At 50.3% G+C, this 26,177-nt stretch overlaps 1 protein-coding gene across 2 annotated transcripts in view; it reads right to left on the reverse strand.

Annotated features, from left to right (window-relative positions):
- Positions 1-1,883: 1,883 nt before the first annotated feature.
- The window catches only part of VWC2L (von Willebrand factor C domain containing 2 like), a 52,547-nt gene continuing 28,253 nt past the window's right edge, over positions 1,884-26,177 (reverse strand). The window contains exon 4 of one of the 2 annotated variants that reach the window (XM_075755743.1): positions 1,884-2,408. In XM_075755743.1, the coding sequence (XP_075611858.1) occupies positions 2,260-2,408 (149 nt within the window). In that variant the 3' untranslated portion in view covers positions 1,884-2,259. The remainder of the gene's footprint in view (positions 2,409-26,177) is intronic. The other variant, XM_075755744.1, reaches the window with a different exon arrangement.

Here is a 26,177-nt window from a genome sequence, read left to right on the forward strand (position 1 = left end):
CTTCCCACCCCAGCTGCACGACGGCACCGCAGGGAGTCGGGGGCTGGAGCGAGGGATGCGATGGGGAGTTGGGAGCTTGACGGGGGAGATCAGCAGAGTAAAATACACCACAAATATAGAATTTTAGGGTGGGTTTTTTTTTTTTTTTTGCTGGTTCACACACTTTATATTTAACAAAATAATTTTTTAATAATATAGTCTTTTACACATCAAATATTGTTTCTAGACCCCGCCCCCCCATTTTTTACAGAATAGGTTTGGTTGTTTTTTTTTTTTCTTTTCTCACTAGTTTCAGGCACGCTATTGTTTGAAATTTTTGAAACCGGATAGTCATTGACAGGCAACAGCTTACAAAGAAATGTGGCAATGACTTCTTTAATGGTACCAGTTCAACTCGCGGGAAGCCAATGCTCAGCCAAAATACGGCAATCACTGTGCTAGTGCTCGTCCTACCCCCCCGCCCACCCCCCCCGCCCTTCGGTAAAATGCAAAAACGGGGAAGAAATAAAAATATAAAGGCAACAGTGTGCATAACCCGAGACCGACCGTGCTGACCCTCTTCGGCGGAGGATGCCGTAAGGAGGATTTGCTGCCGTCGCTGTTAAGAGCGGGTGCCGGACCGAAGGCGGAACAAAATAAGCGCCATCGCCCGAATGGCCAAAAAGCAGCAACCCAGGCGCGGGCGGTGATGGGGAAGGCTCCTGCGCTCACCTGGGCAGGGCAGAGCAGGGAAATGACATTGGTGGCTTTTCTCTCACAGCGTCGCTTGGAGGCCGCAGCCTGAGAAAGCAGGAGGTACCCAAAAGCGTGAAGGGGCCCCTTCCTCCCAGCGACGGGGGCTGCTGGCAGGGACGGCAGGGACCTCTCCTCCCGGCAGGCAGGCACGTAGCCGCTTTCTGGGGACACCCTTCACCGGGAGCAGGTGCCCATCCCCAGCCCCCCCCCGTGCACCCTGACTGCTTTATCCCCAGCAGTTCGGCTGCTCCCGGGACCGGGCGCGAGCCGGGGCAGCTCCCTCACGCTGCAGCGTTTGGTGCTGGCACAGCCATGGGACGTTCCGGGAAACCTCCCCAAGGGCGGCGGGCAAAGGGGAGGGATCAGATATTTTCATTTGGACTCTCCGTGGCCGAGTCCCGCTGTCGCTGAAATGAATGCAACGATGCCCTTGGCTCCAGCGACAGCGGCCTCAGCGACGGCAGAACAGGGACGGAGCACGGCAGGAGAACGCCTGCTCATCCCCAAGAGCCGGCGGAACCACGGCACGGGTGGGACCCTCTTCCCTCTGCTCCCCCGCCGCCGCCCCAGCGAGGCATCATGCAGAGACAACCCAGGGAAGACGTTGCTTTTTTTTTTTTCTTTTTTTTTTTGGTGCCTTTCCAAGGCTTTTGGCTCACTGCCCCTGCCTGCCCAGGCAGCTGGTGTTGGCTCGTACTCCCATCAAGGTCATGGTGACTGTGTAGGTGTCTTCAACTTTATTGTCCCCACTCAGTGGAGAAAGTGTAACACAGATACAGCTTGTGTCTTGGGTGTCCGGTTGTATACCTGTGCATCTAGGTCCTTATACAGGTTACATTTCAATTGGGGTTTTTTGTAAACCCCTTCCTCCCCTTTTAATGCCTACCTCCCTCCTGGCCTTACCCGCCCCCTCATAGACACGATAAAGATGATCCATCGCTTCACTCATAGCTGTATTGCCCCGACGATCCCAGCTTAGGAAAAGGCTTAAAAAAAAACCCAAAAAAACCAAAAAAACCACAATAGCAAAAAAAACCCCCTTAAATAAATAAATATGAAAAACCCCGTGATCCACATTGTAGAAAGTGAGAGCGGTGAATCGATCGGCGTCTCAGAGACGACATCAGTCCAAGAACTTGCTTGGGCCATTTCTTTTTGTTTGTTTTTTTTTCCTTTTTGTTCCTCCCCAAATCTGACCACCGCATCCCTATCAAGCACTGATAATTACAAAAGCAGAGTAGATACCTAGATACCGGATACATAGTGTGTAAAGCGAGAGGAGAGCAGGAGAGGGGGGAGAGGGAGACCCTTCCCCACGAGTAAAAATCTCTGCTTGCGTGAAACCCTCGCAGGTTTTGCTGGTGACCCTGTTGCAGCTGGCAGGAGGTCGGACGCGTGTGCAGCGTCGAAGCTGATCCTTCCTCATCGTCATCGTCATCATCATCATCAGCGGGGCGTTTGGTCGGCGGTGCCGCTGGCGGGGGGGTGGTGGTGGTGGTGGGGGGGGGGGGGGGGGGTTTGCCGCTACAGAGCCTGCTTGCCCTGGCACTCGCGCTTGGAGCACTGCGCCGGCTTCCACCAGTCCCCGTTGTGGCAGTGGCAGATGTTGCAGTCATCCACCTTCACTTCGATGCCGGCGGGAATTATCGTGGTTCCTGCAAAGCAGTTGGGACCTGCAAAAACACACGGGAGTAATAGAAATAAACACTTTTTTGGTTGGTTGGTTTTGAATTGGGGGTAGCAGCTGTGCTAGAAGCGCCTGGGAGCAGGCGGGCGCTCAGCCCCAGCCCCTCGCCGTGCTCTGGCCGAAACCAGCGGCGATGCTCCCACCCGCCTCGGTGCCAAGCATTCGCCCCACGCCCAGCGCTCGTCTCATATTTTTTTTTTGGCTGCCCTCAAGCACTAAGGGGAAGAAAAAAAAAAAAAAAAGGTCTTGAAAATTTCCTTCTCCTGTTTCTTTACCGGCCCACTAGTACAAATGGCATCGGATGCCACATCGCTGCACCCGGCTTTCTCTACTCAGTTGCCCGCTAATTTACTATCGCTTTCTCCTAAAATTTGGCTGGAAGATGGACAAGGCCTTGAGGACAAGCATCAGGACACAGCCCAGCCTTTGCTGCTCTCGCCCGGTGAGCCTGCGTCGAGCTGCAGGGACCAGAGCTGCTTCATCCCCCAGGACCGCGGCAGCCGTGCCCGAACACCCGGTAACCCCAGGGACCCCCCCCCAGCTCGGGGCTATCAATCAACCATAAATGATTTATAGCATCAAAGTAACAAAAATAATTCACCTCCCAAATAAGCTTTCTGATAAAAATCTGGTTTTTCTCAAGGGAGATTCCTTTAATCTGCTCATTACTGGTGATTTTTTGGGCTTCTTTATTACGCAATGTCAAAGCTGAGCAGCAAGTCAGCGAGCATCTTCCTTTCCTCCTCACAAAAGCCCAGTGAGCACCCACCACCCAGCTGGCCCTCTGCAAACCCTCTCGCTCCTGCATCAGCCAGTGCTGGGAATTAATGTCAGAGCCAGTAGCACACGGGGAAAAAAAAAAATAAAAAAAAAAAATCGGGGAGGTCGTATACATGGCAGCAGGGAAGCGTGAAGACGTTTGAAAAGTGGCTGGAGTGCTGCTCCAAAATGCCACCCCTCGGCTGGCCACTGCTTTGAATCTATGCCTCCCGTGCACGGGGTGCGTTCAAAAGACGAGAGTGTATACAGACAGGAAATTACAGGCAAGCCCTTAGTGCTTACAGTAAGGCTTACGACTGCTTGAAAGGGAAAACAGGGTCCCTACGTGGCTGGTAACAGGCTGAGCTGTAGCCAACCCAGTGCCAGGGTCTCACGTTTTACAGTCTTGGAGAATTACTCATTTCATCTCGCTGATTTATTAGTGCCCTGACTTTATTAAGATACTCCTCAGGATCCTATGTTTAAGCTGAACCACGAGTTTGACAGAGCTGGGCTTAACCAGATGTGGGTGCCTGAATGGTGTTTGTGTTCAGGTGACCTCCTCCCCTTCATTAAAGGCCTCTTCAAATACAGATCAGCTCCACAGCAACTTTTCACCGCCGTCTGAATGAAGCCACAGCAGAAGGGCCTGAGAAAGGTGGCTCTGATGGCTCCTGTACCAGAATTTGGGGTGACCGAGCGTACCCCAGGGCTGCGGCTTCCTCCCACGGGCAGGACCTGGGAAGGCAGGCTCTGACGTTGGGATGGTCTGTGTCTCGCCATGCAAGGGGGATGGTGCCTCCTCCTTTGCCCGGCCAGCACGTGAAGTGGTCAGGACGCCGGGAAGAAGCAGGCTTTTGCTCCAGGAAGGAAATTCAAGACCACTTGTTGAGCTAGAGCTGAGGCTACGCTGGTCTGCTGGCGGTTGAGGAGCAGTGCATTGGGCAAGGGGATGTTTTAAGTCTGCTTTGAGCTGGGCTTTGGGCTGGACAACCTCCAAAGGTCCCCTCCAACCTCGGTCACTCCACAGTGCGAAGAACTTCAAAGCCAGGAGTTACCAGCCAAGGACAGGCAGCGATACAGAAAAGCCGAACTCTACGTGTGCACACATATATACACTGTATGTGTTGTCCTTTACATCCATGTGGTTGAAAAAGTCATGACCCGTTTTGGTCACAAGCTGAAGATTTCCAAAGTCAGCGTCTCTCCGGAAGACACGATCCCGGTTGGAAAGGCTGTGATCCCAACTGCGGTATCTTCAACCTGCTGAAGTTGTCACTTCTTCCCATGGCTTTTGGGTCCCTGCGCTGGCTGCGCCGCTGCCTCTGCTCTTCGTCGCAGATGTTAATTCTCTGCTTCATTGAGTCTGGTGGGTGTTGTCGCGTTACGACACCCAGCGTGGGCTTCACCATCAGGTCGGCTCATTTGCTGCCGTTAAATGTCCAGGGTTCAAATGCAATGAAAATACAGTAATTGTAGCTGGCCGTATTTAAAGTTGAAGGAAGCGCCCGTCCCTCTTTAATAGGATGCTCTGATTGCCTGCCGATGTCAGGGACACCACACAACAGCCTGCTCCACACTCCCAGAGCAAAAACCCTTTTTCATTAAAATTTAAACAAAAACGCTTCCTCCGGAGGTTAGGGTGGTAAGGAAAGGGGAAGATTGTTTTTCTCTCTTGTTGCCCTGTGGCTGCCTGTTAATCATCTCATTTGAGAAGCCAATACTGCCTCGACACCCCCACACGTCTCCAGACACAGCCTTCTCGGGGCGCCGAACGACGGCGGATTTATAGCACTGCCAGCCTGTTCCACGCGGCTGGAAACACACGGGAGGCCGGCGGCGACGGGAGCCGGCGTGGTTTCTCACTCGCGGGTGGGTCAAACTTCACTGCCCAGCCGGGGTTTGGGGACCCCGTGCCCCCTTCATCGGGTTTTGGCTGCGTCCCCGTGCTGAAACGCCGCAGGGGCAGAGCACGATGACACACGGTCACACACGGTCAGCCGAGAGCGAGTTGGGACTGCCTGATGGGGGACTGCAAACTGGGGAAAAGCTTATTTTCCCTTGCATCCTGCTTATCTGGCCATCCCAGGGGTGCTCCATCGCAGCCACAGCTGCCCCTCCTCCTCCTCCTGGTAGCCCCAGGTCCCTTCTCCCTCTTGAGGTGTCCCCAAGAGGGTCATTTGGAAAAAAAAAATAAATCATTAAACACCCCTCATTAATGTCCCTATCCCAGAGCCGCGAAGCAGAAAGCAGACACCACGCTGAAGAGGAGAGGGATGTACTAAAAGCATCACCCGTGCCTTTGAGGTCCCTGGCAGAGAGGGGATCACGCGTTTTGGGAACAGCACCGCAGGAACAACGTCCCTGCCCCGGCCAAGGACATAGGGCAGCTCTGCAAAAATAGCAATTAAACACTAATAACCTGCCCCTCTGGCATCTATTGAGCCAGGAAGGACCCGGCAAGCGCCTCCGCATCTAACGGAAAATCCTTGGGATGCTGCCACCCCCCCACAAAGGGGCTGGGCGAGGGGAAGAGAAAAAATTACAGCTATTTTGGAAAAATCCCGGGGACCGAAGGCTGGGAGGCACATCGGGGGACGGCCAAACCAGCCCTCGCTGATGCAGCACCGAGCATCCCTGGGCTAAACGTCCCCTGCACACACGTAAGGAAGGAGCTGCATAGAGGCTGAACCGAGGGGAACATTCCAGCAAGTGGGTTTGTTTTCCTTTTTCTTGGCTTTTAGCAAAATGCATGAAAACCTGGCTTTGGGCTCTACTGACATCTGCCCTCCCATGAAATGTTTTGCTGCCGTTTCGGGACATCCATCTCTTCTGTCAGACCTTAGTACTTTTAATTTAGGCCAACACTACCACAGCTCTGGACTGTTTTTTTTTTTTTTAATTCCAGCACTCTCTCACAACAGCCACCTCTGCGTTGCCGCAGTGCAATGTTTTCTTTTGCCCACCACAGCAAGCTGTATGGAGGCTTTTTGCATCCTTTCCCCCCCACCTGCTATCCCCACCCCTACAGAAATGTGTTTCTAACAGAAATCACAGAAATGTGATTTCTAACGGAAGGCAAAATTTCCACATTGCATTTCTGCTAATTCAACTTAAATTCCCACTGACTGGAATCACTGAAATCCAATTTTCCAGCACAGTCGCTGTCATCCAGCCCCTTTTTTTTCCCCAACTAAACTTCTCCCACCTTTATACTGGAAAAGTGGATCCTGTTGGTCCAAACTGGGAAGCAGCAAGCGTCACACCCGTGGCTGGGGCATGAGAAAGATGCCCTCGGAGAGGGACACTGCTGAAACTGAGTTGAAAATATGCCGCAGCGTATCTGCAGCAGAGCTAACCAGACTCCTCTAAGTTCTCTAATATTTATTTTTTCCTCCCTTAGGTAAACCTCCCAACGTTTCAAAAGCTCGGTGCCCCAAACCCGCGCTGCCGGGGACTGTCCTGAGCTTTTCCCACGGTGGCTTTGTGCCGCTCGGAGGAGCAGGCAGTGACCAGGATCTGCCAAATTGATGTTAAAAAAACCCCAAAAAAACCACAACACAAAGAATGTGACAGAACAGCAACGGGGTGGGTTTGTTTTTTTTTTTATTATTAATCAAAGGAAGACGCTGCTCAGAAACCTTTGATGACATGTCAAGCACATCAAGAAAGTTATTTGTGATAATAGCAGTAGGAACAAGAAGCTGCTTTGGGCAAGGGCTGTCGTCCTGGTCTTTGTAAAAGCATCTGGAGCCACGATGGCACTGAAAACAGGACCGTAATCGCCCTTTTCGCTTTGCTCAGGGAGACCGATGGGAGAAGTTTCCTGCTCCCACAGACAACATAATTGCGAGGTTTGCTTTGCTTAGCATAATTAATACTCATAAAGGCCCACAGCACTCGGGGCTGTTTGCTAGAACAACTGTGAAGATTTTTATGGAGCTACATTAGGGATGTTGAGATGCTGTTTAGATAGGAGAGATGCAGAAAAATCATATATAGTCTGTTGTTTGGGAAGAGCGACAGCAAATTTTGCAAGTGTACGCGTAAGGCCAGATACCTGGGTGACGACCCACGTTGTGCTGCTGAACTGCACCCCCGGTACGGAGGGGACACGCACGGGCATTAATGCGCGCCTGCTGCGTCATGCAGTGCTACCCAGGGGTGTGAGACTAAGCCCTCTCCGGACTCAGCGGCACGGTGGTGCTTAAAGAAACTCCGAAGCCTCCTGATCTGACGCTCCCTATCGCGCTGGAACAAACTGACAGCCCAAACGCAAGAGGAGCCGCCATCCTGGCTCACGAGCAAACTGCACCTTCTGCATGGTCCCCACCACAGCACTACGGGCACGCCGAGAAAAACATCCTGAATTCAGCAGCACCCCGCAAGGATGCTGAGTTACAGCGGGGAATGGCAGGCGCAGGGGATTTGATGCTCTCCAGCACCATGAGCATACAGGGTCACGTTCCTCGGTGCCGAACACCAGCCCGGCTGCAGGCTGCTCCCAGTTGCTTCTCGGGTGGGTTTTACTGAACTCAACAGCTTTGCCCGTGGCTTACAGCAGCTCCAAATTTAGCTTCGTGTGTGCAAAGAAGCAATAAAAGGAAATAAAATGTTAAGCGCCGCGGCAAGCGCAAATCACTGCAGGCCAACTGTGATATTCAGATTCGCCCCGAATGGCATCTCGCCCCAGACAAAGCTCATCGCCTTCGCTGGAGCGTCTCATGGTACAACGTCCGAGGAGCGGTATCGTCCTCGCAGTTAAATATTTTCCAAAGATAATCCTACATCTCCCGCCACTCTTTTAAGACCCTCTCCATCCCTTTAGGAAACACTAAGGCCGACGCCAAGAGAATTTAGCTTATTCAGTCAGTGGATGAGGGCAAGGAGAGAGGTGCTGATGGCTACGCTTCTCTAGCTCGCACCAGCAGTTCAGATATAGCTGCTAAACAGCAGCTCCCGTGAGCCAGCCGTCCCTCAGGCTCCTGCGTGATGTGCCCCACAATTAGCGTTGCGAGGGATAAGCAGAAAGCAGTGGTGTTTCCCGACTGTTAGGAAAGGCTACAGCCTGCAAACATCCCCGTGGATGCTCATTCAGCTGAATGAGTCTCAATGACTTTGCTTTTGGAGCTCAACCACGAACGCAAGAGGGTGTGTTTTACTGCCGGCAATCTGCGTTGAACAGGGGGAGCCATTTCTAGTGAACGTGGTCAAGTGTCTTCTCAGCGGGAAGGTGGATTTTTCTTTGCATGCCTCCACAAAGCAGGCTTCATAGTCTTCATGACCACCCCACGCCATAAGCCATGCAGTCTCCAGTGCCAGCGTCCAGCGCTCCCAGCATCGCTCGGCTGAAACAACCACTCATAAAGCAATGACCAGGTGAGGATTACACCCCGAAACCATCACAAGGATGCTTATGGACAACTCCCCGACAGAGAAAGAGGCAAAACACAGCAGAAATACAAGTGATCCCCAGGCTCTGGGGCAGGAGGCAGAAATCGCTGGCTGCCTGCACCTTGGGACTTTTTTTTTCCACGTCCAGGCTGAACTCTGCGCTCGGAGGCGGGGGGGAAGAAAAATCAACATCTTGTTTTTAATGACGGTCGCCGTTCCTGGAGGTTAACACGGCTCCTCTCTGCTGATCCTGCAGGATCTTTTCAAAATGTTCATTTAGCTCTCTCAACACTATTTATGCGATCACTTCAGATTGCAAGAAAAGAGCTCAATTTGTGGCTTTAATTAACGAGTTGAGGAGGGAAGAAGTCTCGTTTTCACTGCCTGGTATTGAGACTGCCTGCCCCCCTCTCCCTGGGGGGAGGAGAAGGCAGCGGGTGAAGCCGGAGGTGAGACATAAAGAACTCAGCTGCCGATGCTGAGCTTTGCCTTACTGAAAATTAAATTTGGCAACGCTCTGCAGGGAGGGATGAAAACCCTACCAAAAGAGAACAACCCTGGAGCTTTTTTTGTGTTAGAAAGAGGCCAAAGCCGAAGATCCTGGCTGAAAGCATGGCTGAAGCCTGAGTGTGCATCGGATACGGGGCTGCCACGACCATGGCATGTGGGGTGGGGGGAATGCCCAGGTCTGATCTCTGGTCTGCTGGTAATCGCTTCTCTGCCTCCTCCCTGCTGCTGGAGGTGATGTCCCTGTCCTCCAGGCTATGAAGGACATAGCTCTTTGCAGATTAGAGGACATGCGTTCATCCTGCACGTTCCGGCACATACACCAGGCGAAAATACCCCTCTGGACCCCTAACTCCATCACCACCCAACCTGCACAGAGGCTCCTGCGGGGCTGGAAATGGGACCATTTCAGGTCAGTACCCCAGTCCAGATCACCAGCACAATTCTGAAGGCCCCTTTCCAGCCCGCTCACCCCCTCTGGCAGCAGACCAGCTCTCCTAAGCTGCCTGCACCCAAACACGGACGCTGCATCAATGCCTCGGCCACCACCGCAATAAAAATCTGGATGCTGCTGTGTCTTCGGGAGGGACCGGGAGCCGAGTTCACCAAACTGCACCAGCCTCAGCTCCGCAAATTAAAAATCCCTACAGCGGGCACGCGGGGGATGCTGGAGGTGTCAGTCCTCGCCGCCGTAAGCAAAACACTTTGCAGAGCCATCTGCCACCCCAAACGCTAACCGGCTGCACGTCTCAGCTTGGAAGCGCTGCGCGCTGGAGCACGTCAATGTTTTCAGCGTGGGTAGGTGAACGTTGGTCACCAGCACAAACAAGCCATCGTCTGCCGATCCCCCTCCCGCGCCGCCGCAGACCTGTTGGATGGCAATCGCATCCTGTGGGGATGAGGAAGCCCTACCCAGCGCGGCGGCTGCCAGAAATGTGGAATTTCCATCTGGCCGGCGAGGGGGCTCCGTCTCACGGCGGGGTGGGTGGTGAACGGCGGGGGGGGGGGAGATAAAAGCGGCACCATTTTTTTTTTTTTTTTTTGCAAAAAGCCTACAAGCAAGTGGATGCCGGGATGAAATCGCTGCGGGTTGAGGGATGAGAACCAAGGCAGGCATGGAAAGCTTTGGGGAGGAGCTGTGAGCGAGCACAGGGCGAGCGGTGGCCCCAGCAGCCCCCTGGCCCCTCTGCCATTCAAAACCTCAGGAATTGCTCTGTGTGCTCCTTTTTTTTTTTTTTTCAGTTGTTGTTGATATTTTAAAATCCCAAAAGAAAGCCCTGCATAGACCTGAAGTACATAGCAGGCTGGCGGGGTGTGTGTGTGGGGGGTGTACATATAAGCAAAGCCAAGGAAGTTTGAAAGATACGTTTCCCACAGCCTATTTTTTTTGGTCTTCATTTGCTTTCAGCCAGCATTTTCCTGGAAGGACAGGAGGTTGGTATAAGCTTTCCCACCAAACCTCAGCCTGCTCCAGCCATCATTCACCAGTGCAGACAGTGCAAAGAGCTCCCGGCGAGGTGGGTACGTCACTCCCGCCCTCTCTGCTGAAAGGAACCCAAACATGGGTACATGCACCGATGGACCAAGTGATGCTTCTGTGACAAGGCCACCTTCTGCCTGGGATGGTTCCACTTTTAGGCAGAGTATTGCGTGATGATGGCTCTTAGCCGTGGTAACAAGCGCCACCTCCTTGAGGTGATCCCAAGGTGGAAAATTCACTCTTTGCTGCCTTGTCCAGCCACCCATGGAGAGATGGCACCTCCAATAAATGCTCCCAGTTTCACCCTGTTGTCTAAAATGTTGCAAAATGAGAGCCTCTTTGTTTTTTATCTGTGGACAAATCCTTCTGGCGCTGGCTAAAAGCTCCCTGGAGTCAACTGGTGGTATCTCCCAGCCATGCATGAGTTTTTCAATCATCTTGCACACCATTGCCCCAAAGAATTTAATCTCCTCCAAAGCTGATCTGCAGCTCTTTTCCATCGTTCCTGCATATTTTGCTCCTCACAAGATGCCGCCAGCAGCCCTTCTTGAGCACTGCCTATTTACATGAGAGAGTTTTCCAGCCATAATTCACATTGCTGGGTGACTGAAGATGCCTAAAAGTTATTTAATCTCTTCATTAAAATACGTATATATCTCTGCTGTATCCTTCTCCAATCTAAATCCAAGTTGCTCGTTCTAAGCAAGCCCTACATCATTAAAAGGAGTGCACTAAAAAGGCAAGACCAAGCTGAAAAGCTAAATTCGGGGCAATGGGAGCCTTTCCACCGACTTTTGCCAGTGATGAAGCCACCAGAACAAGTAAGATAAAATATACCTGCAGCTCTCAGCCAACCCAGCGGGACAGGGATCTCCTGGTGGCCCCATGGCATCTTCTGGCTGTCCCCATGCAGAGATGCTCACACCACCTGGACTTTGCTCAGACAACCCCAAGCATCCGCTGCCTTGGAGACTAATGAATGCAGGGGGCCCACTCAAGTTCCCTAAATTATGACCTGGCTCCCAGTGACACAGACTGATTTAATCCTTGCTGCTTTGCACCGCGGTTAGAAAATTACTGATAGCTCGTTATCCGTCTTAATCAGGAGCAGCAAACAAATGAGGGACAGGGAGACATCCAGAAGGGAATACAGCGCATTACTCCTCCTTATTGATAACACAGTTACTTAATTTGATGTGGAGACATAACTTCAGGCATCACTAAATACTGGAGCAGGAATGTTTTGGTGCAAGGAAGATCTATGGGTGCAATTTAAAAGCAGTCTGTTTAGGAGCGGTGACGTCTACCAGCGCCGATACAGATCTGAGCTGTGCGGACAGACTTGAGATTATCACTCAGCAAGTTAAATAAAGACAGCGGTTCTTTGACAGTTAAAAAAGCACTGGCCGAAAATCGCAGTCCCCCTCTTCCCTCGCTGCGCTCATGGGATGAGCATGATGATGGGGGACCAAGCCCAAGGCTGATGGTCACCCCCAACCTGCCCGTCCCCGGGCAGCGCCGTCGTTTGCTTTCTGCCACACAGCACTGCCCGCGCCGGGGCGGCACCGAACCTCGGCATTCGAGATTTGGCACGGCTGCCTGCGGGGACGGTAGCGTGGAGGTGGTGGAGAAAAACACGTCTCCAGCACAGACATCTGCAGAAAACAGATCAGCCCCAAGCGGTGCCAACGACCCACGGCCAACACTGCCACTGGCAGGTACGAGGGGATGCCAAACCGGGCAAATCCCAGCGTTGAAGCCCAAAAGGAGTGGAACTTTTCCTCCAGCAGGAATATTGTGGATTCAGATACGATAATAAACTACCGGGAGTCTCAACCGTAAGAACCAATCTTTTAAATCAGTTTTTAACAATCCGAGACTAGTGCTGATAATCTAATAGACCTGATTTGGCACGCTAAGGAAAACAGGGCAAGTGGTACGTTGCCCACTGCTTTAGAACAAGGGTATTTCCCTCATCCCCCCAGCCCTGTGCACCCAGCCTCTCTGCTTCTGATCCCAAGTACACGGAAACCACAGCCGGGAGCACACCTGAGGGCACTCTGAGCTCCCTGCAAAACCTCCACCCCCAGTTTCCCCATTTTATGGGATTCTAATCCAGCGGTGGGTTATGGACTGTTACCCAGCAGGGTTAGGCATTGCTGCAGCGCTAACTCATGGCTAATATCAAATTCATAATAATTTACCCGCTCTGCTGATTGAATAACACACCCGAATTGAGGGCAGGATTGGAGACGAACCACTTCAGTGCCACCAAAGTCACGGAGGTGCCAACACACGGCGTGACTCAGGGTCAGCTCTCAGACAGCAGAAGAACAAATCTCAAGTCTACAGACCTAGCTTTAAATACAAAGTTTCCCCCTCTTTTAATAAAAAATGTAGGTTGGCATTTTCAAAAAGTCACCTATGGGATTTGTGCACCTAATTCCTCTTCACTTTAAAAGTATCTACGTGCGCAAACACCTTAATAAGCACTGAAAATTTTAGCTTATGGTGAAAAAAAAACCCCGCACAGGCAAGGTGCTCAGCATTGCACAGGCAGATACTGTGCATATAAACCAGCTTTTTTTGAGTCAGTGTTTACAGTGTACATTCCAGGTCGAAGAAGGAAAACAGTAACACCTCAAAGACAGCAATAACCATCTATTAAGTGAGAAATGCATGTTTCAACATTTACCTGACAAAACAAAAAGGATTAGCTCTTAAAAAAAAAAAACCTCTTTGCAGACAGCATAAAGCTCTGGGAGAATATCAAAGATTTTTTTTAAAAAATATAGGTAGATTTTAATTGCAGGTGATGAAAGCTACTCCTAGGTCATTATAGCCTTTCAGGTAAGTAATAGGCTTTTAAAAACTTGTCTAAATAGATATTTCCCAAAATGAACTCCAGCAGTGCTGAAGGTACATTAATTCTTTTAATGGTTCAAACATGGCAAATAAGGGTGGGAGGGGTTTTTTGGTGGTTTTTTTTTTTTGGAGCCAGTATAAAATAGCTTAATTTAAAAGAAATCAATTAATAAGACTACCATTAAAATACTGCATTAGCTAACAATGTTACCGGTAAAATCAACAGCCAAAGGGAGGAAAAGTTGGACCTTCCAGAGACTGAACCTTTAAGTGAAGAAATATATACCTGAAGATAGATAGATATACATATATATATAAAAACCATCCCGTTGCATTTCTGCTGCCTTCACCATGCCAGCTTGGGTCCCAAGAGCAGCCATGGGACAACGCATGCCGTGGGACAGGCTCGATCCAGGTGACCGTGCCCTTATAGCCGGTATTTCCGAGGTCACCCAAGAAAGGAGTTGGGATGTAGAGTGGGAAAATCGGCCGGCGACTCGGCTGGATGTCCATCCTGCCCACTGCAGCGGTACTGGGGCACGTCCCAAGGCACCGTCCTGGGACCCCGGCAGGGAGCAGCAGCTCCAGCAGGCAGCACCAGCTCGTCATCCCCGCAGATGGGAGGGGAAACCCTTCTCTAGGGAAGCGAGTGGCAAACTAGCCCTCGACAGCCGAAGCACCCGGTCTTTGCTCTCTGCCTGGGTATCTCCATTCAAAGGCGAAGGTTAACAACAAAAGAATAACAACCGGGACTTTTTCTGGGAGTGTTTTGAGCTTTCAGCCAACTTATTCACCTCTTGGTTGTGCTCGGTGTGAAAATTTAATGATTTTTATGGCCCATTTTAACATTTTTATGTCTTTTTTCTTTGCAAAACCCCCCCACATTTGGTGTAAGAATTAAAACAGTATTTCATCCTTAACTGCAATCACAGATGATGTATGGAAGAGAGCTGGCTGCACGTCAACTCAATATAAAGCCAGAATTGAATCTAACTTGGTCACTACAGCTGTGCATGATGTTTTATGGGGTGGGTTTTTTTCATATCAGTCATAAATGAAGTGGAAACTGTGACTGTGCTAATTTTGTATAAAACAGGAGGGAAAAAATCGAAAGGGGGGGGGACACGCAGGATTACTGTACATTTATAGTTGTGCCTTTAGATGTGCAGTCTACTGAAAACCCAACACACCGTTGGATAATGACACTACAGTGGTTAATGCACGATGACCTTCGCGCCACCATGCAGATTAGTTGCCGCAACGGTTGCCCGTTGGTACGAGTAAACCTGTGCGCAAACCCCTTACCAAGGGGCAGGAGGGGTTCTGCAGCTGCAGGAAACCACACGCTCAGGACAAACCTTCAGCTCCCATCTGAAAAACAGAGCTTCGTCGCAATCCAGATGGCTGTGGGAACGTGTCAGCTGGTAGAAAAATGCCTTTATGCCTTTCCAGTGGTGTGAGATGAAATGTGACGCTTTGAGAGCATCGGCACGGTCCCATTTTTTTCTTCCACCTGGCGACAGCTTTTTCTGATAAAAGTTTTGAACGTGGGATCGTGTTAGAAATGGAACTTCAAGGCAAAGCAAAAACTTTTCATGTAAGAAGAGAGCTGCTGCTGAAAGCATTTCTTTCTACTCCTGGCTCATGTTTGAGTTGGGTTTTCTGCTGCCGGTTTTGAGCACAACCCAATTTTCGCACTTTGTGTGACACAACAAGCCCATCTCCTGCTTCTTCACCACCGTTCCCACCCTCCTGGCCTCCGCAACGACGGACACAGAAATGACTGGTCATGGATGGGCAAGACCCAAATGAAAGATGAATTTAATGAACGTGTACGTGTACAAAAGCTAAAAGTCTAAGCCAGACACCAAAGGTTCCCTTTCCAGTCCAAGGATGGACTCTTCTGGAGGGTGCTTAGCAGAGCCAAGAGGCATTGGCCTTTGGGTTTGGCTTTTTTTTTTTTTAATCCTTGTAAGTTTGCTAAATATAATCCCACCCCAACCTCCAGGTCAGGCTGCACTGGCCGAGCTCCCACTTCTACGCCAATCTGTACAAACGGCCGATTACCCGGAGAAAGGGAATAACCGCAACGGCAGAAACGTTAGTTTCTTAATTTGTCTGGGGAATTTAATTACCTGCCTGGGACGTGGAAGAAGAAATGTGAGAAAACACCTCCCCTCTGACCCCACCACAGGCAACCGATCAGCTTGCTGTTGGAAAGGAGAGACAGGGCAGGGCACTGCTGTGCCGAAATCTGCAGCTCCTGATGGAACAGGAGGCGGCGGCAGGGGCAGGGCAGGATGGATGGACCTGGAGGGCACTCACGGGGAGAGCAAACCGCTGCGAGGACGGGCACACCTCGGTCTGACGGACAGATCAAGACACGCAGAGGTTGGTGCTTCTGGAATAAACAGGCTCCGAAACCTTCTGCTGGGACCTGCCCCGATTTCTCCAACAGCTGCAGAAGCTGCAGCTTTAATCCACGCTCTGTCCCCAGATTTTGCTCTTCCGAGGGCCCATTATGCTACCTGAATTTAACGGTATCCATGGCGTTTGCACAATGCTGTCTGACGGTGCTGTGCAAAGAGTCAGGTTGCTAATAAAAATAAAATGAGTAGTGCTGGTTTTGCATGTGAATAGTTGCATTTAATGAAATCATCAAATGGAAAAGGATCGTCCTTTCCTTTGCTAATAATTCTGGGTGCCTCTACAAAATGCATTACCACAATCTATGCGGGCTTTTATACTCGAGCAGACGCCACGTTGTATTATGCTGATGTGCCAGGACAGGATAGTTATTTTGTGCTGTAAGGTAGCAGCTAGGAATGATGAAAGGCTGGGGAAAATTTATGGTGGATATATGTGGTTTTGCATTCCTCTTCCCCAAATTTTCCAAATGCTTCGTTAGCCCTCATTCTGCCGGTCTGTTTTTAGTACTTAATTACTGGATAAGACTATTACTCACTCTCTGGCCTCGGTGACGCCACAGTATCCGAGTGGCTCACAACCACGAGCCTGTTACCACCGTAGCATCCCCGTGGGGCAGGGAAGTGCACAGGGGAAACTGAGGCACAGAGACCGTGCCCTGCTTGAGGGGACGCGGGTTATTAAAACTAAACACAGCAGACAACTAATTTTAACACAATTTGTAGGAACATGACAGGTTTGAGGCTGGAAACTGTGTTCTCAAATGTGATGGAAATTGGTTCAGACCTTATTGGCAGAGGGAAGGAACTGCGGGACAGAGCGGCAAAGTGATGGACAACGACTGCCAAACGAAATTCCCCATTTCGGAGTGTTTCCATGCTTTTCAGCAAGTACTCCCTGCCTTGTTTCTCCTGCGTTCATTTTGTCCTTTAGAAATTTTCTTCAAGCCAGAAGGGGGATTTAGACATTAGAACAGCTACTGACCTGATACAAGTTAATGATTTTATAAAATGCCTAAAAAATGCTTTACTTTAAAAGATTGATGTTTCCTATTGTATTTTTTCAATGCCAATTAATTACTTAATTCATTAGCAATGTAACAGAAGAATAGTCTTTGAAAATCCGGTGCTTTCTGTAGATGGCTTTAATTATGGATAATTAAATACTGTGGAAGGACCTGATTATACCTCTGAGCATTTTCTAATCTGGAAAATGAAACACGCTCTTGTACTTTTGAATGCATGTAACAAAAGCTCAACAACTACACGCGGGGGAAAAAAAGAGGGAATAAAAAAAGCACCCCAAAATCCAGATCAGCCCAAACCCCCACAAATAAAGGAGGGCAGAAACTCCTGGGGAAGCTCGAGGGGTTTGTGGACACCTCGCCTGGCTGAATTCTCCGCACGGGGCCGTACACATTCCCTGCCTCGTCGGGGATACGAGCAGAAGCCCAAGCGTGGGCTCCGGGCAACTCGATGTTAATGCTTGCTAAAGTTGGGAACAGATTTCCACATGGTCCTTTGTACATATGGCTGCAATAGCCAAAACTGCTAAAAAGAGCAAAGCACTCTCCAAATGAAATCAGGGCTGACCTTGGAAGATGAAAATCTGCCAGCGCCAGAAGTTACTCTATTAGTTTGGCTTTGCGTTCCTTCCCCTTCCTTTTTTTTTTCCCTCCAGATTTTTTCCCTCTTTATTCCTCTGCAGCGATCGTAGTGAGAAAGTCAGCATCCAGAAGGCTGTAATAACCAGTGTCGCTGTCTTACTAAGGCCTTTAATCTCATTAGAAAGCCAGAGAAATGTTTGTTTTGAAGACACCATCACCCAGTGCTTTCAAGACAGATCCCCTCCCTACCGCAGCTGAGATCCTGCAGTAGGCCCAAGGAGGTTTATTTTTGGATCTTTTTGTACTCCCTGGAAGAAAGCAGGGGGAAAGGAGGGGCACCGATGTCTAAATAAAGCCAATTTGTGCTGCCACGCCAGGCGCTCTCGCTGCGCACGCCCTCCCTTCCTCCTCCCCACAGCATCTTATTCACACCACGGCCCATTCCTCCCCTGCCCCTCCTGCGCCCTCCGCAACCCCTGCCTTCTGCCTTAATTAAAAGCCACTGATTACGGTGCCGAGCGATAAAACGAGGCTGGGGGCTTTTCGTCGCTCGTGGCCAGTCCCGCTTGGCTGGCTGGGAGCTGACTTCTGCCGCTGGGCAGCCCGACCCAGCTCGCTAACAAGCGGCAGGTTATCGATGTGCCGAGCACCCGTGCTGCAGAACGGGGCTGTTACGCACCGTATCGCGAGCCATCCGCCAGCGAGACTAAATACGTCTAGAGAGCACAGGCCAGGGCTGGGTAAACCTCCAGCGGATGCTTTCGAGAGCAAATAGCATCTATTTATCCCCCCCAGACTCTTATTTTGCATCCTCCTTCTCTGGGCCTCGAAGGGATTGCCAAACCCAGCGAATAAACTCTGTCGTCTTTAGTGAAGATATTTCTCAGCTGGAAATTTTGGGAGAAAAATCAGGATGGGTTCTGTGAAACCTTAGGGGCAGGATGACACAAGGGGGACAAATAAATGGGCACTGATTATCAGGAGCACCAAAAAGAGGGAAAAATGTCACCTGTAACGCACGGGACTTTGCGGCTGCCGATGTCCCAGCGTGGGGTGTTGCTCTGCCCCGGAGATCCCCTCCTGGGGTGCATAGCCAAAATCTTCAATGGAGGCAGCTGATTTCAGCTGAGAAATGTAGAAACTCAGCAGCCGCGGGGGGGGGAAATGCAGGACCAGACACTGCAGCGTACCGGACGCGTTATCGGTGCCACCCGGGGACGTGGTGCCTGCGGTCATTTGTCAGGATCACCCACCCGATGCTGCGGGAAAGGCTCCCTCCTCCAGACAGGAGGTTCCCTCCTCCCAGCCTGACGGCAGTGGGGGTAACGCTGAAAGACAGGGGTGCAGCAGACCCCACAAAGACAGCACGAACGCCTTATGAAAAGTTGCCATCACTAAAAGGACGTTAAAAGCTGCCGTGCCTGCAAGCACTGCCAGACTCGCTGCTGCTTTGATCTTACCAGTTGGGAAAGTTTTGGCCATAATGAGCTTATGTGGGGGATTTTATTTATTTTTTTTTCCCAACAGATTAGTGGTAAACAGAAAGCTAATGTTACGTAGCCCCATTGCTGACCTGTTAATACACACAGCGATGGAGAACCATTGGCTTGGCCCCACCTAGGAGTCCATTAGCCACAGAACTGGAATTCCACCAGCACACGCAATACCTGATTTACTGCAACTTCCCTGTGCCAACATTTTGTGTACCAGGGCAGGTCGTGCCTAGAAAGCCCGATCCTCAGTCGGGAGGACAAAACGCACTGATTTCTTTGATGCACCTTGAGCAAATCCTGTCAAATCCTGTTCCAACAAGGAGCAGCTTTCATACATGGCTTTGAAAACCCAGCCTCTCTGGAAGCCAAACAGCGGCCCACGTGAACCTCCCAAATGCGGTCGCTGCTGCTGCTCCCAATTAGCCGTCGGTCTCCTCTAATCCCGTCCCTGGCTACACGACAGCCACAGCACGTTGTTTAACCCACAGTTAGGAGAGGAGCTTTTTGTTTGACATGTGAACCCAAGGAGGGAGAGCACGGCAGCTTTTCCCAGAGATGGAGAAAAACAGGGGAGAAGGGGCAATGCAAACTGCAAAAACCGCCACTGCATGCAACGCAGAGCGAGGAAAGTCCCGGTTTTGTTGCTGGGGGCTTACAATCCCTTCCTTTGAGGCCATTTCCCTTCCATCGCTGCTCCTCAAGCCTTCAGATCCATAGGTATAAGATAGGCTAAGTTCCATAAAGAAAAGTAATCACATTTATTTCACTGGTCGTCCCACTCGGGAAACCCAAGCGACCATTTGGGCAGGGAAGTCCTTCAAGTCCAAGTTCAAGAAGGGGCTCTGGGAGGTTCACACCGGGCGCCGAGTTGAACCACGCACCCCGGGAGCCCGGCTGGCTGTAGCTTCGCCGTCCATCCCGAGGGGCAGCGCCGCCTCGCCGGGGCCACGGCAGCAGCATCCCCCGACTCGGAGGGGACGAGGCCGGCTTGCGCGGGCACGGTAACCGGCCCTGGCTGGTTTTTTGCTTGTAACAACTTCATTACCGAGTTGTTAGGACAAATGAGAGAAGGGGGGGCAAATTCTCAGCTGCTGAAAAAGCACGGGGGTGTCCCCTGGGGCGAGGCAGCCAGGACAATTTACACCGCTCTTGGGAACTGGGCCCCAGCGTATTTGCTCTCTGGGGGAGGCACGAACGTAGCCGAGAAGAAACATGGTTTCTGTGCAAAACTTAGCAAATATATCTAATTATTACTATTGTGGACAGGTTTCCATTTTTAATCACAGTTTTCCAAGTCCTTAATAACTAGTGTTTGACATTTCCTGTAATACATTGCTTTTTTGTTTGACACAGCTTGAAAAGTAACCAAAAATTCTCTCTCGCTGCTTTCCTTGTAGCACAGCGAGGGCACCAGAGCCTCACACACATCAACCGCAGCGTGTCAAACAAAAGCAAGCTAAATTAATTCATTAATAGCTGGCAGCCACTGCCCTGATCCGTAACCCAGCAGGCAGGTCTGCAGAACTGCCGTGCCGTCGGGAAGGGGCCCAGCGCCCGCACCGCCCGCGCCACTGCCGGCCTCTGCTTGCTGGGAGATAAGGGATGACGCATCGGATGCTGCTGCGGACCCGGTTCAGATGAATAATCCTCATGCGGAAGGAGTCCCTTGGACGTCAGCGGTGGCTGCGATGAGTCAGAGAGCAGAGAATGAGGCTTTTCTGGAAGGAACACCCAACATTGGCTCGGCCTTCATGAAATCAGAGACTTTGACTTGCAAACTGAGCTGCCTCGGCACCGAAATGCTGCGTGTCGGCTGCAGCACGTTCCTCAGCCTCTGCTCAGATGCAGCCCGAGGAGCTGACAGGGGCGAATTATTTACTCCCCGGTTTTTGTAGCCCTTTCTGTATGCAGCGAGAGCTGGGAGGGGGCGGCACGAAAGCACGCTGGTATTTCGGCTCCCAAGCCAGAAGCCAGGCAGATGCACTGACCTGAGCTAATGAGACTCAGGAGTACCGAAGCAGTATCGAACGAGGACTCTTCCACCCGCGCCTCCTGACGTTTCCCGTGCATTTCAATCAGAGAGACAGTGCCGCTCAAGGTGCTGTTTTGCAAATAGCAAAAACTGCGGGGCTGATCCTGCAAGGTGTGGAGGGTTTCCCAAGAAGTGCTGGGTGCCAGCAGCCCTCTCCAGCCAGGTGCGGAAGGTGGTGGCCCCAAGGGCATCTAACCCCATACAAATATTTTAATCCCATCCTGGACCTGATTACTTACCCAGGCGAGGGTGAGAGCTGAGTGGGAAGGACGTTTCCCATCGCAGTCGGAGCTATTTCTGCTGTTCCTCTCTCACTCAAATGGGGAGGAAAAGTTAAAGTCACAAGCACTTTTTGGTTTTAATAAAAATCAGAGCAGGTCATCTGAAATAATTCATCGGGTAAAAAGCCCCTTCATTTGTGTCTTCCCTATTTGTAATGTTCTGAGTTATAAAACAAAGATCTACATGCAAAACCATGTCACCCCCTTCACCCTCCCAGATTGGAGTCAGTTCATTCTGAAAGCAGCAAAATGGGGCATCTGCTCATTTCAAGGTTTTTTTCCCCCAACCTTTTTTAATGTACAAACAGCGAGTTTGCTATAATTGGCCTTTTTCCCAGGGACGTTTCAGTGAGTCAGCATTTTCTGACCAATGTATTCCCATCTTCTTCAAACACTCTCAACCGGCTGCAGTGAAAAAGGTCTGAGCTTTGAAAGGTCACGGAGAACTTTGTGCGCTCAGCTTCACACAGACCCATTTCTCTCAACAGATCCCTGCGCAGGACTTAACGTACTTTTCTTTTCAGTTCATCAGCTGCTGCTCCATTTATTCTACCCAACATGAGCTTCCCTACCAGCATTAACTGGCACAAAGTACTTTTAACTGGGACAAAAACGTGGCTCAGTTGATGTAAAATGACTTATATCAGTTTATATCAGTTGCAGGACTGGTCCATATCTAATTTTTTTTTTTTCTCCTAAAAACTACTTACTGAATTCCTTGTGACAATTATGATTTCAGAAACAAGTGGAATACGTACATCCTAGCGTTTACCTGAAAAGAATAAACCTGGGGAGCCTCCATGCACTAAAAATATAATATTGCTCACACAGTGCAGAATACGTGTGATGAGGATGCAGGAGCTCTGGGATACCTAAGGGGAGCTTTGGTTGCCTTTCCATCTTCCTAGGAGATGAAATCTAACTTGCAGTTGATGTCTTTTGTGCAGGAATAAGGTTAAATCATACATCCGATTAGCTCACACACATCCTGAACCCACCGCAGACAGAGCAGATTTCAAACTCCGTTTGTTAGGTATGGCTGCCAGCCTGTGGTGTTTTCCATACTGTTTTGAAGGGGTTTTAGCCTCATTGTTTGAGTTCTTACCATGAGGAAACTGATTTTTACGGTTTTAAGTTTCAAGAACTTGTGTACAAAAAGAAATGGTAAGGTATATGGGCATGCCTACACACGTTGCTAAGAGGGACCATGTTTTGTAATGAGACCCACCTAGTCCACACCTACACCCCAAAGGACAGGTTCCTTCAGTCCAGCAGAAAAGCAGTATGTCCTCAGGACACAGAAGTTAGGAGGACCACGGGTCGTCACTGCCTTTGCTAATGGCTACTGGGGTGCATCACTGCCCTGCTCCCTGCCGCCTCTCCTCCCCAGTCCCTATTCAAGTCCCGGTCCAGAGGTGCGAGGAACCGAACCACGCCAACCCAACCAGCCAAAGCAAAGAAAGCAACATCCTCTCCTCTTTCCTACTGAGCTTTTATTTGCTGATGACCAAGTCTAAGCTCTTCAGTCTTAGGTACGAATTCAGATTAGCACTGCAGAAGGGTTTTTCTAAACACAAACAACAGAAAGCAAGAAATTACCCCCAACCAGCCAAGCTCTTTGCAGCCTGTGCTGCAGGAATTGAGGCGAGCAAAGCCCTGGCGCTGAGCTCACAGACCTGCACTGAGAGCTGAAAGCACCTGTGGAAAGTCAGAGCATGAAGACAACTAACCGAGAGGGGTGGGCCAAGGAGGTGGAAGGAAATGGCTGCTGATGTTTATAAGCAGAAGAGCATCTCTGGACAACAGGGACCAGCAATACCTGATGGCAGACGCAGACTTGGCACTGTACTAGCCTCAAGCCTGTCCTACAGGAACCTTCTCCAGGCAGCACAGCTCAACCACTGTCACACAGCAGTATCGCCGCCACGTATAAAGAACGCTCTTTCACCCTCACCTGGACGTGCTGTAACAAACTGTGGGTCCCTCTGGCAAACAGTTCATAGAATCATAGAAGCATAGAATGGTTTGGGTTGGAAGGGACCCCAAAGCCCATCTGGTTCCAACCCCCCTGCTGCAGGCAGGGACACCCTCCACTAGACCCCATTGCCCAAAGCCCCATCCAACCTGGTCTTAAACACTTCCAGGGATGGGGCCTCCACAACCTCTCTGGGCAACCTGTTCCAGTACCTCACCACTCTGACAGTAAAGAATTTCTTTCTAACATCTGATCTAAATCGACCCTCCTTCAGCTTAAACCCATTCCCCCTTGTCCTGTCACTACACTCCCTGATAAACAGTCCCTCTCCATCTTTCCTGTAGCCCCTTCAGGTACTGGTAAGCTGCAATTAGATCTCCCCGGAGCCTCCTTTTCTCCAGGCTGAACAATCCCAACTCTCTCAGCCTGTCCTCACAGCAGAGGTGCTCCATCCCTCTGATCAGCCTCATGGCCTCCTCTGGACTCTCTCCAACAGCTCCATGTCTCTCCTGTACTGGGGCCCCCAGAGCTGGACGCAGTACTCCAGGTGGGTCTCACAAGAGTGGAGTAGAGGGGCAGGATCCCCTCCCTGGACCTGCTGGTCACACCTCTTTTGATGCAGCCCAGGACATGGTTGGCTTTCTGGGCTGCAAGCGCACACTGCCGGCTCATGCTGAGATGCAGAAAAACACACCTTAAAAATTCAGCTCTCCGCCTGAATTGACTGGTGAGTTGGCAAGCGTAACAGGCTAGGATGATGTGCAAACATACGGTAATACTCAGAATGAGATTACTGCACTGATTTCCTTCGCGGAGGTGCGGAGGTGTAGAAGAGACAGAAGTCTGCGCCTGAAATGCAGGACCCTACCAAAGAAGCAGAGAGGATGGAGATGTAGAAAAGGCAAAGGGAAGGAAAGGAAGCAGGAGGAGAAAACTTCTAAGTACCTTTTTTAATTCTAAGTTTCTCAGACTTGCTTAGCTCTAATCTTTAATTCATATTTTCATTACAGGCTCTTTGCTCTGTAAAGTCTGCATTTCATGTAAAAGGAGCAGCTCAAACATCAATTATTTGACATAAGTCAACCCCTTGTTAAAGTCCTCTACTCTACATATATGTAGGCTCCAATAAAAGGAGCATTAAACATTCATTAAATTAGAAATACATGAAGACAGTGTCTGCCACTCTTCTCATACAGATATGCTTAATAATCCCCACCTTCTAGAGCAGCAAAAGCAAACCCATCTCTAATCCTTTTAGAAAGTCTGGCCATGCAAAACACCCCAGCCTCCTGCAATCTGCCTGTGAGTCACCCAGAGATATTAGCTCTTGCAGGTCACATCACCAGCTGGAGTAAATCAGAGTAAAACAACACTGCCGGCGTTACACCAAGTGACACGGGCTCAGGATTTGGCTTTAGGCTTCCCTTGCAGTAAAATGGTTTACAGCAATGTAATTGGATACTAATGTCACTTTTGGGCTCTTAAGTGACACCAAGAATCTGATCAGGTGGGGAACAGCACCACCACGCCTGCTTTAATTTCAGTACTGTCTGGGCTGCTTGTGTTCTGCAAAGGAACCTGGTTTCCCAACCTGGATCTAGGAACTTTTTCCTCCAAAAACCCCCAAACCCACCCCCTCCTCTACGATACACTATCATGATGATAGTGGATCTTGAACAACCACTGCCATAGGCTTGTGCACACAAATTTCAGCAACGTTTTCCCAAGGGGAAACAATCACCGGTGAGCAGATGCTTCTTCATAAATATTTCTGAGTTTAAAGAGCAATGCAGACCATGTAACGTGCTAACGTGTTCCCACATCTCTGAGAGCTGTGTCCGCTTAGTGAGAGCTTCGGAGCAAGTCCCGTCCAACAAACAGCTTCTGACAATCCTCCCGGACCCTTCTCCACCCATTCGTTTTGAACTCTGCTGGGGTGGAAGCATGGCAACGTGGTTAGGACCTGGGGTACACATTCAGGATAGCAGCCTTCAGCTCCTGCCTGGCCTTCAGCTGTCTGGCAGAGTCTTCTCCTGCCTGTTTAGCCTGTGATTTATCCTTTTCTTGCTTCCTGGGCAGAGGAAGAGACCACAAATGCTCAGGAAGCAATTAGCTGACCCGTAAGCGTGCCGATGAACGCGTCGGGTTGAAAGGGGCTGCTGTCCCGCTGGCGCCCTACTACAGCGCTCTTTGAATGAGGCTTTTCCCGGCAGCGTCCCTGTCACTCTGACGCTACACAGTCCAGCAGCCACCGCTTTGTGTGAGCACTGAGCTGTGTGATACAGTTAATCACATTAAGCGCTGTTCAGTTCATGTCTTTTTTGTTCTCTAAAGGCTTTTCCTCTCCCTCACCTCTTTTAGTCTCCCCTTCTTCTAAACTTCAGGAGGTGGCAGATTCAACTCAGCTCTCCTCGATGCTACTCAGCACCAGGATGGCTAATTTTGGAAGGTTTGACCTCTATATACCTTTCCAAAGCTTTTCACCGTTATTAGATAATTCTTCCAACAGCTGTGTCCACGGGGAGCAGGTCATAGTCTTGAGTCAGCAGGGCATTTACGCATCCGGATAATCCAACTGCGTGAGATTTCCAAAAGCAACGGAGGGGCTAGCTGTTGACAGACGCTTACGTACCTAACTCTCATCTGAAAGTTCGGCATCTACGTGTCTTTTACCACTTGGCCCAAAGTGATGGAGGTGAACAAGCTTCACTGAAAATCAATTTCAGTGAAATGACTGCTTTTTCAAGGACCAGTAAAGCAAGCACTGAAGTATTCTGTCAGGTCGGTGACTGCCTGGCCCAAATATACCACCTTGTTTTCAGTCTTGATCTTCTACCAGCTTTCAAATCAATCCTTTTTCCTCTCTGTTGGTGATCAAATCAGTCCTTTAATTGAGCTAATAGGGCACCACAGTTTACATTCCTGCTGGTAAACAC

The sequence above is a fragment of the Balearica regulorum genome, chromosome 6, assembly GCF_011004875.1.
Source record: "Balearica regulorum gibbericeps isolate bBalReg1 chromosome 6, bBalReg1.pri, whole genome shotgun sequence".
Lineage (NCBI taxonomy): Eukaryota > Metazoa > Chordata > Aves > Gruiformes > Gruidae > Balearica > Balearica regulorum.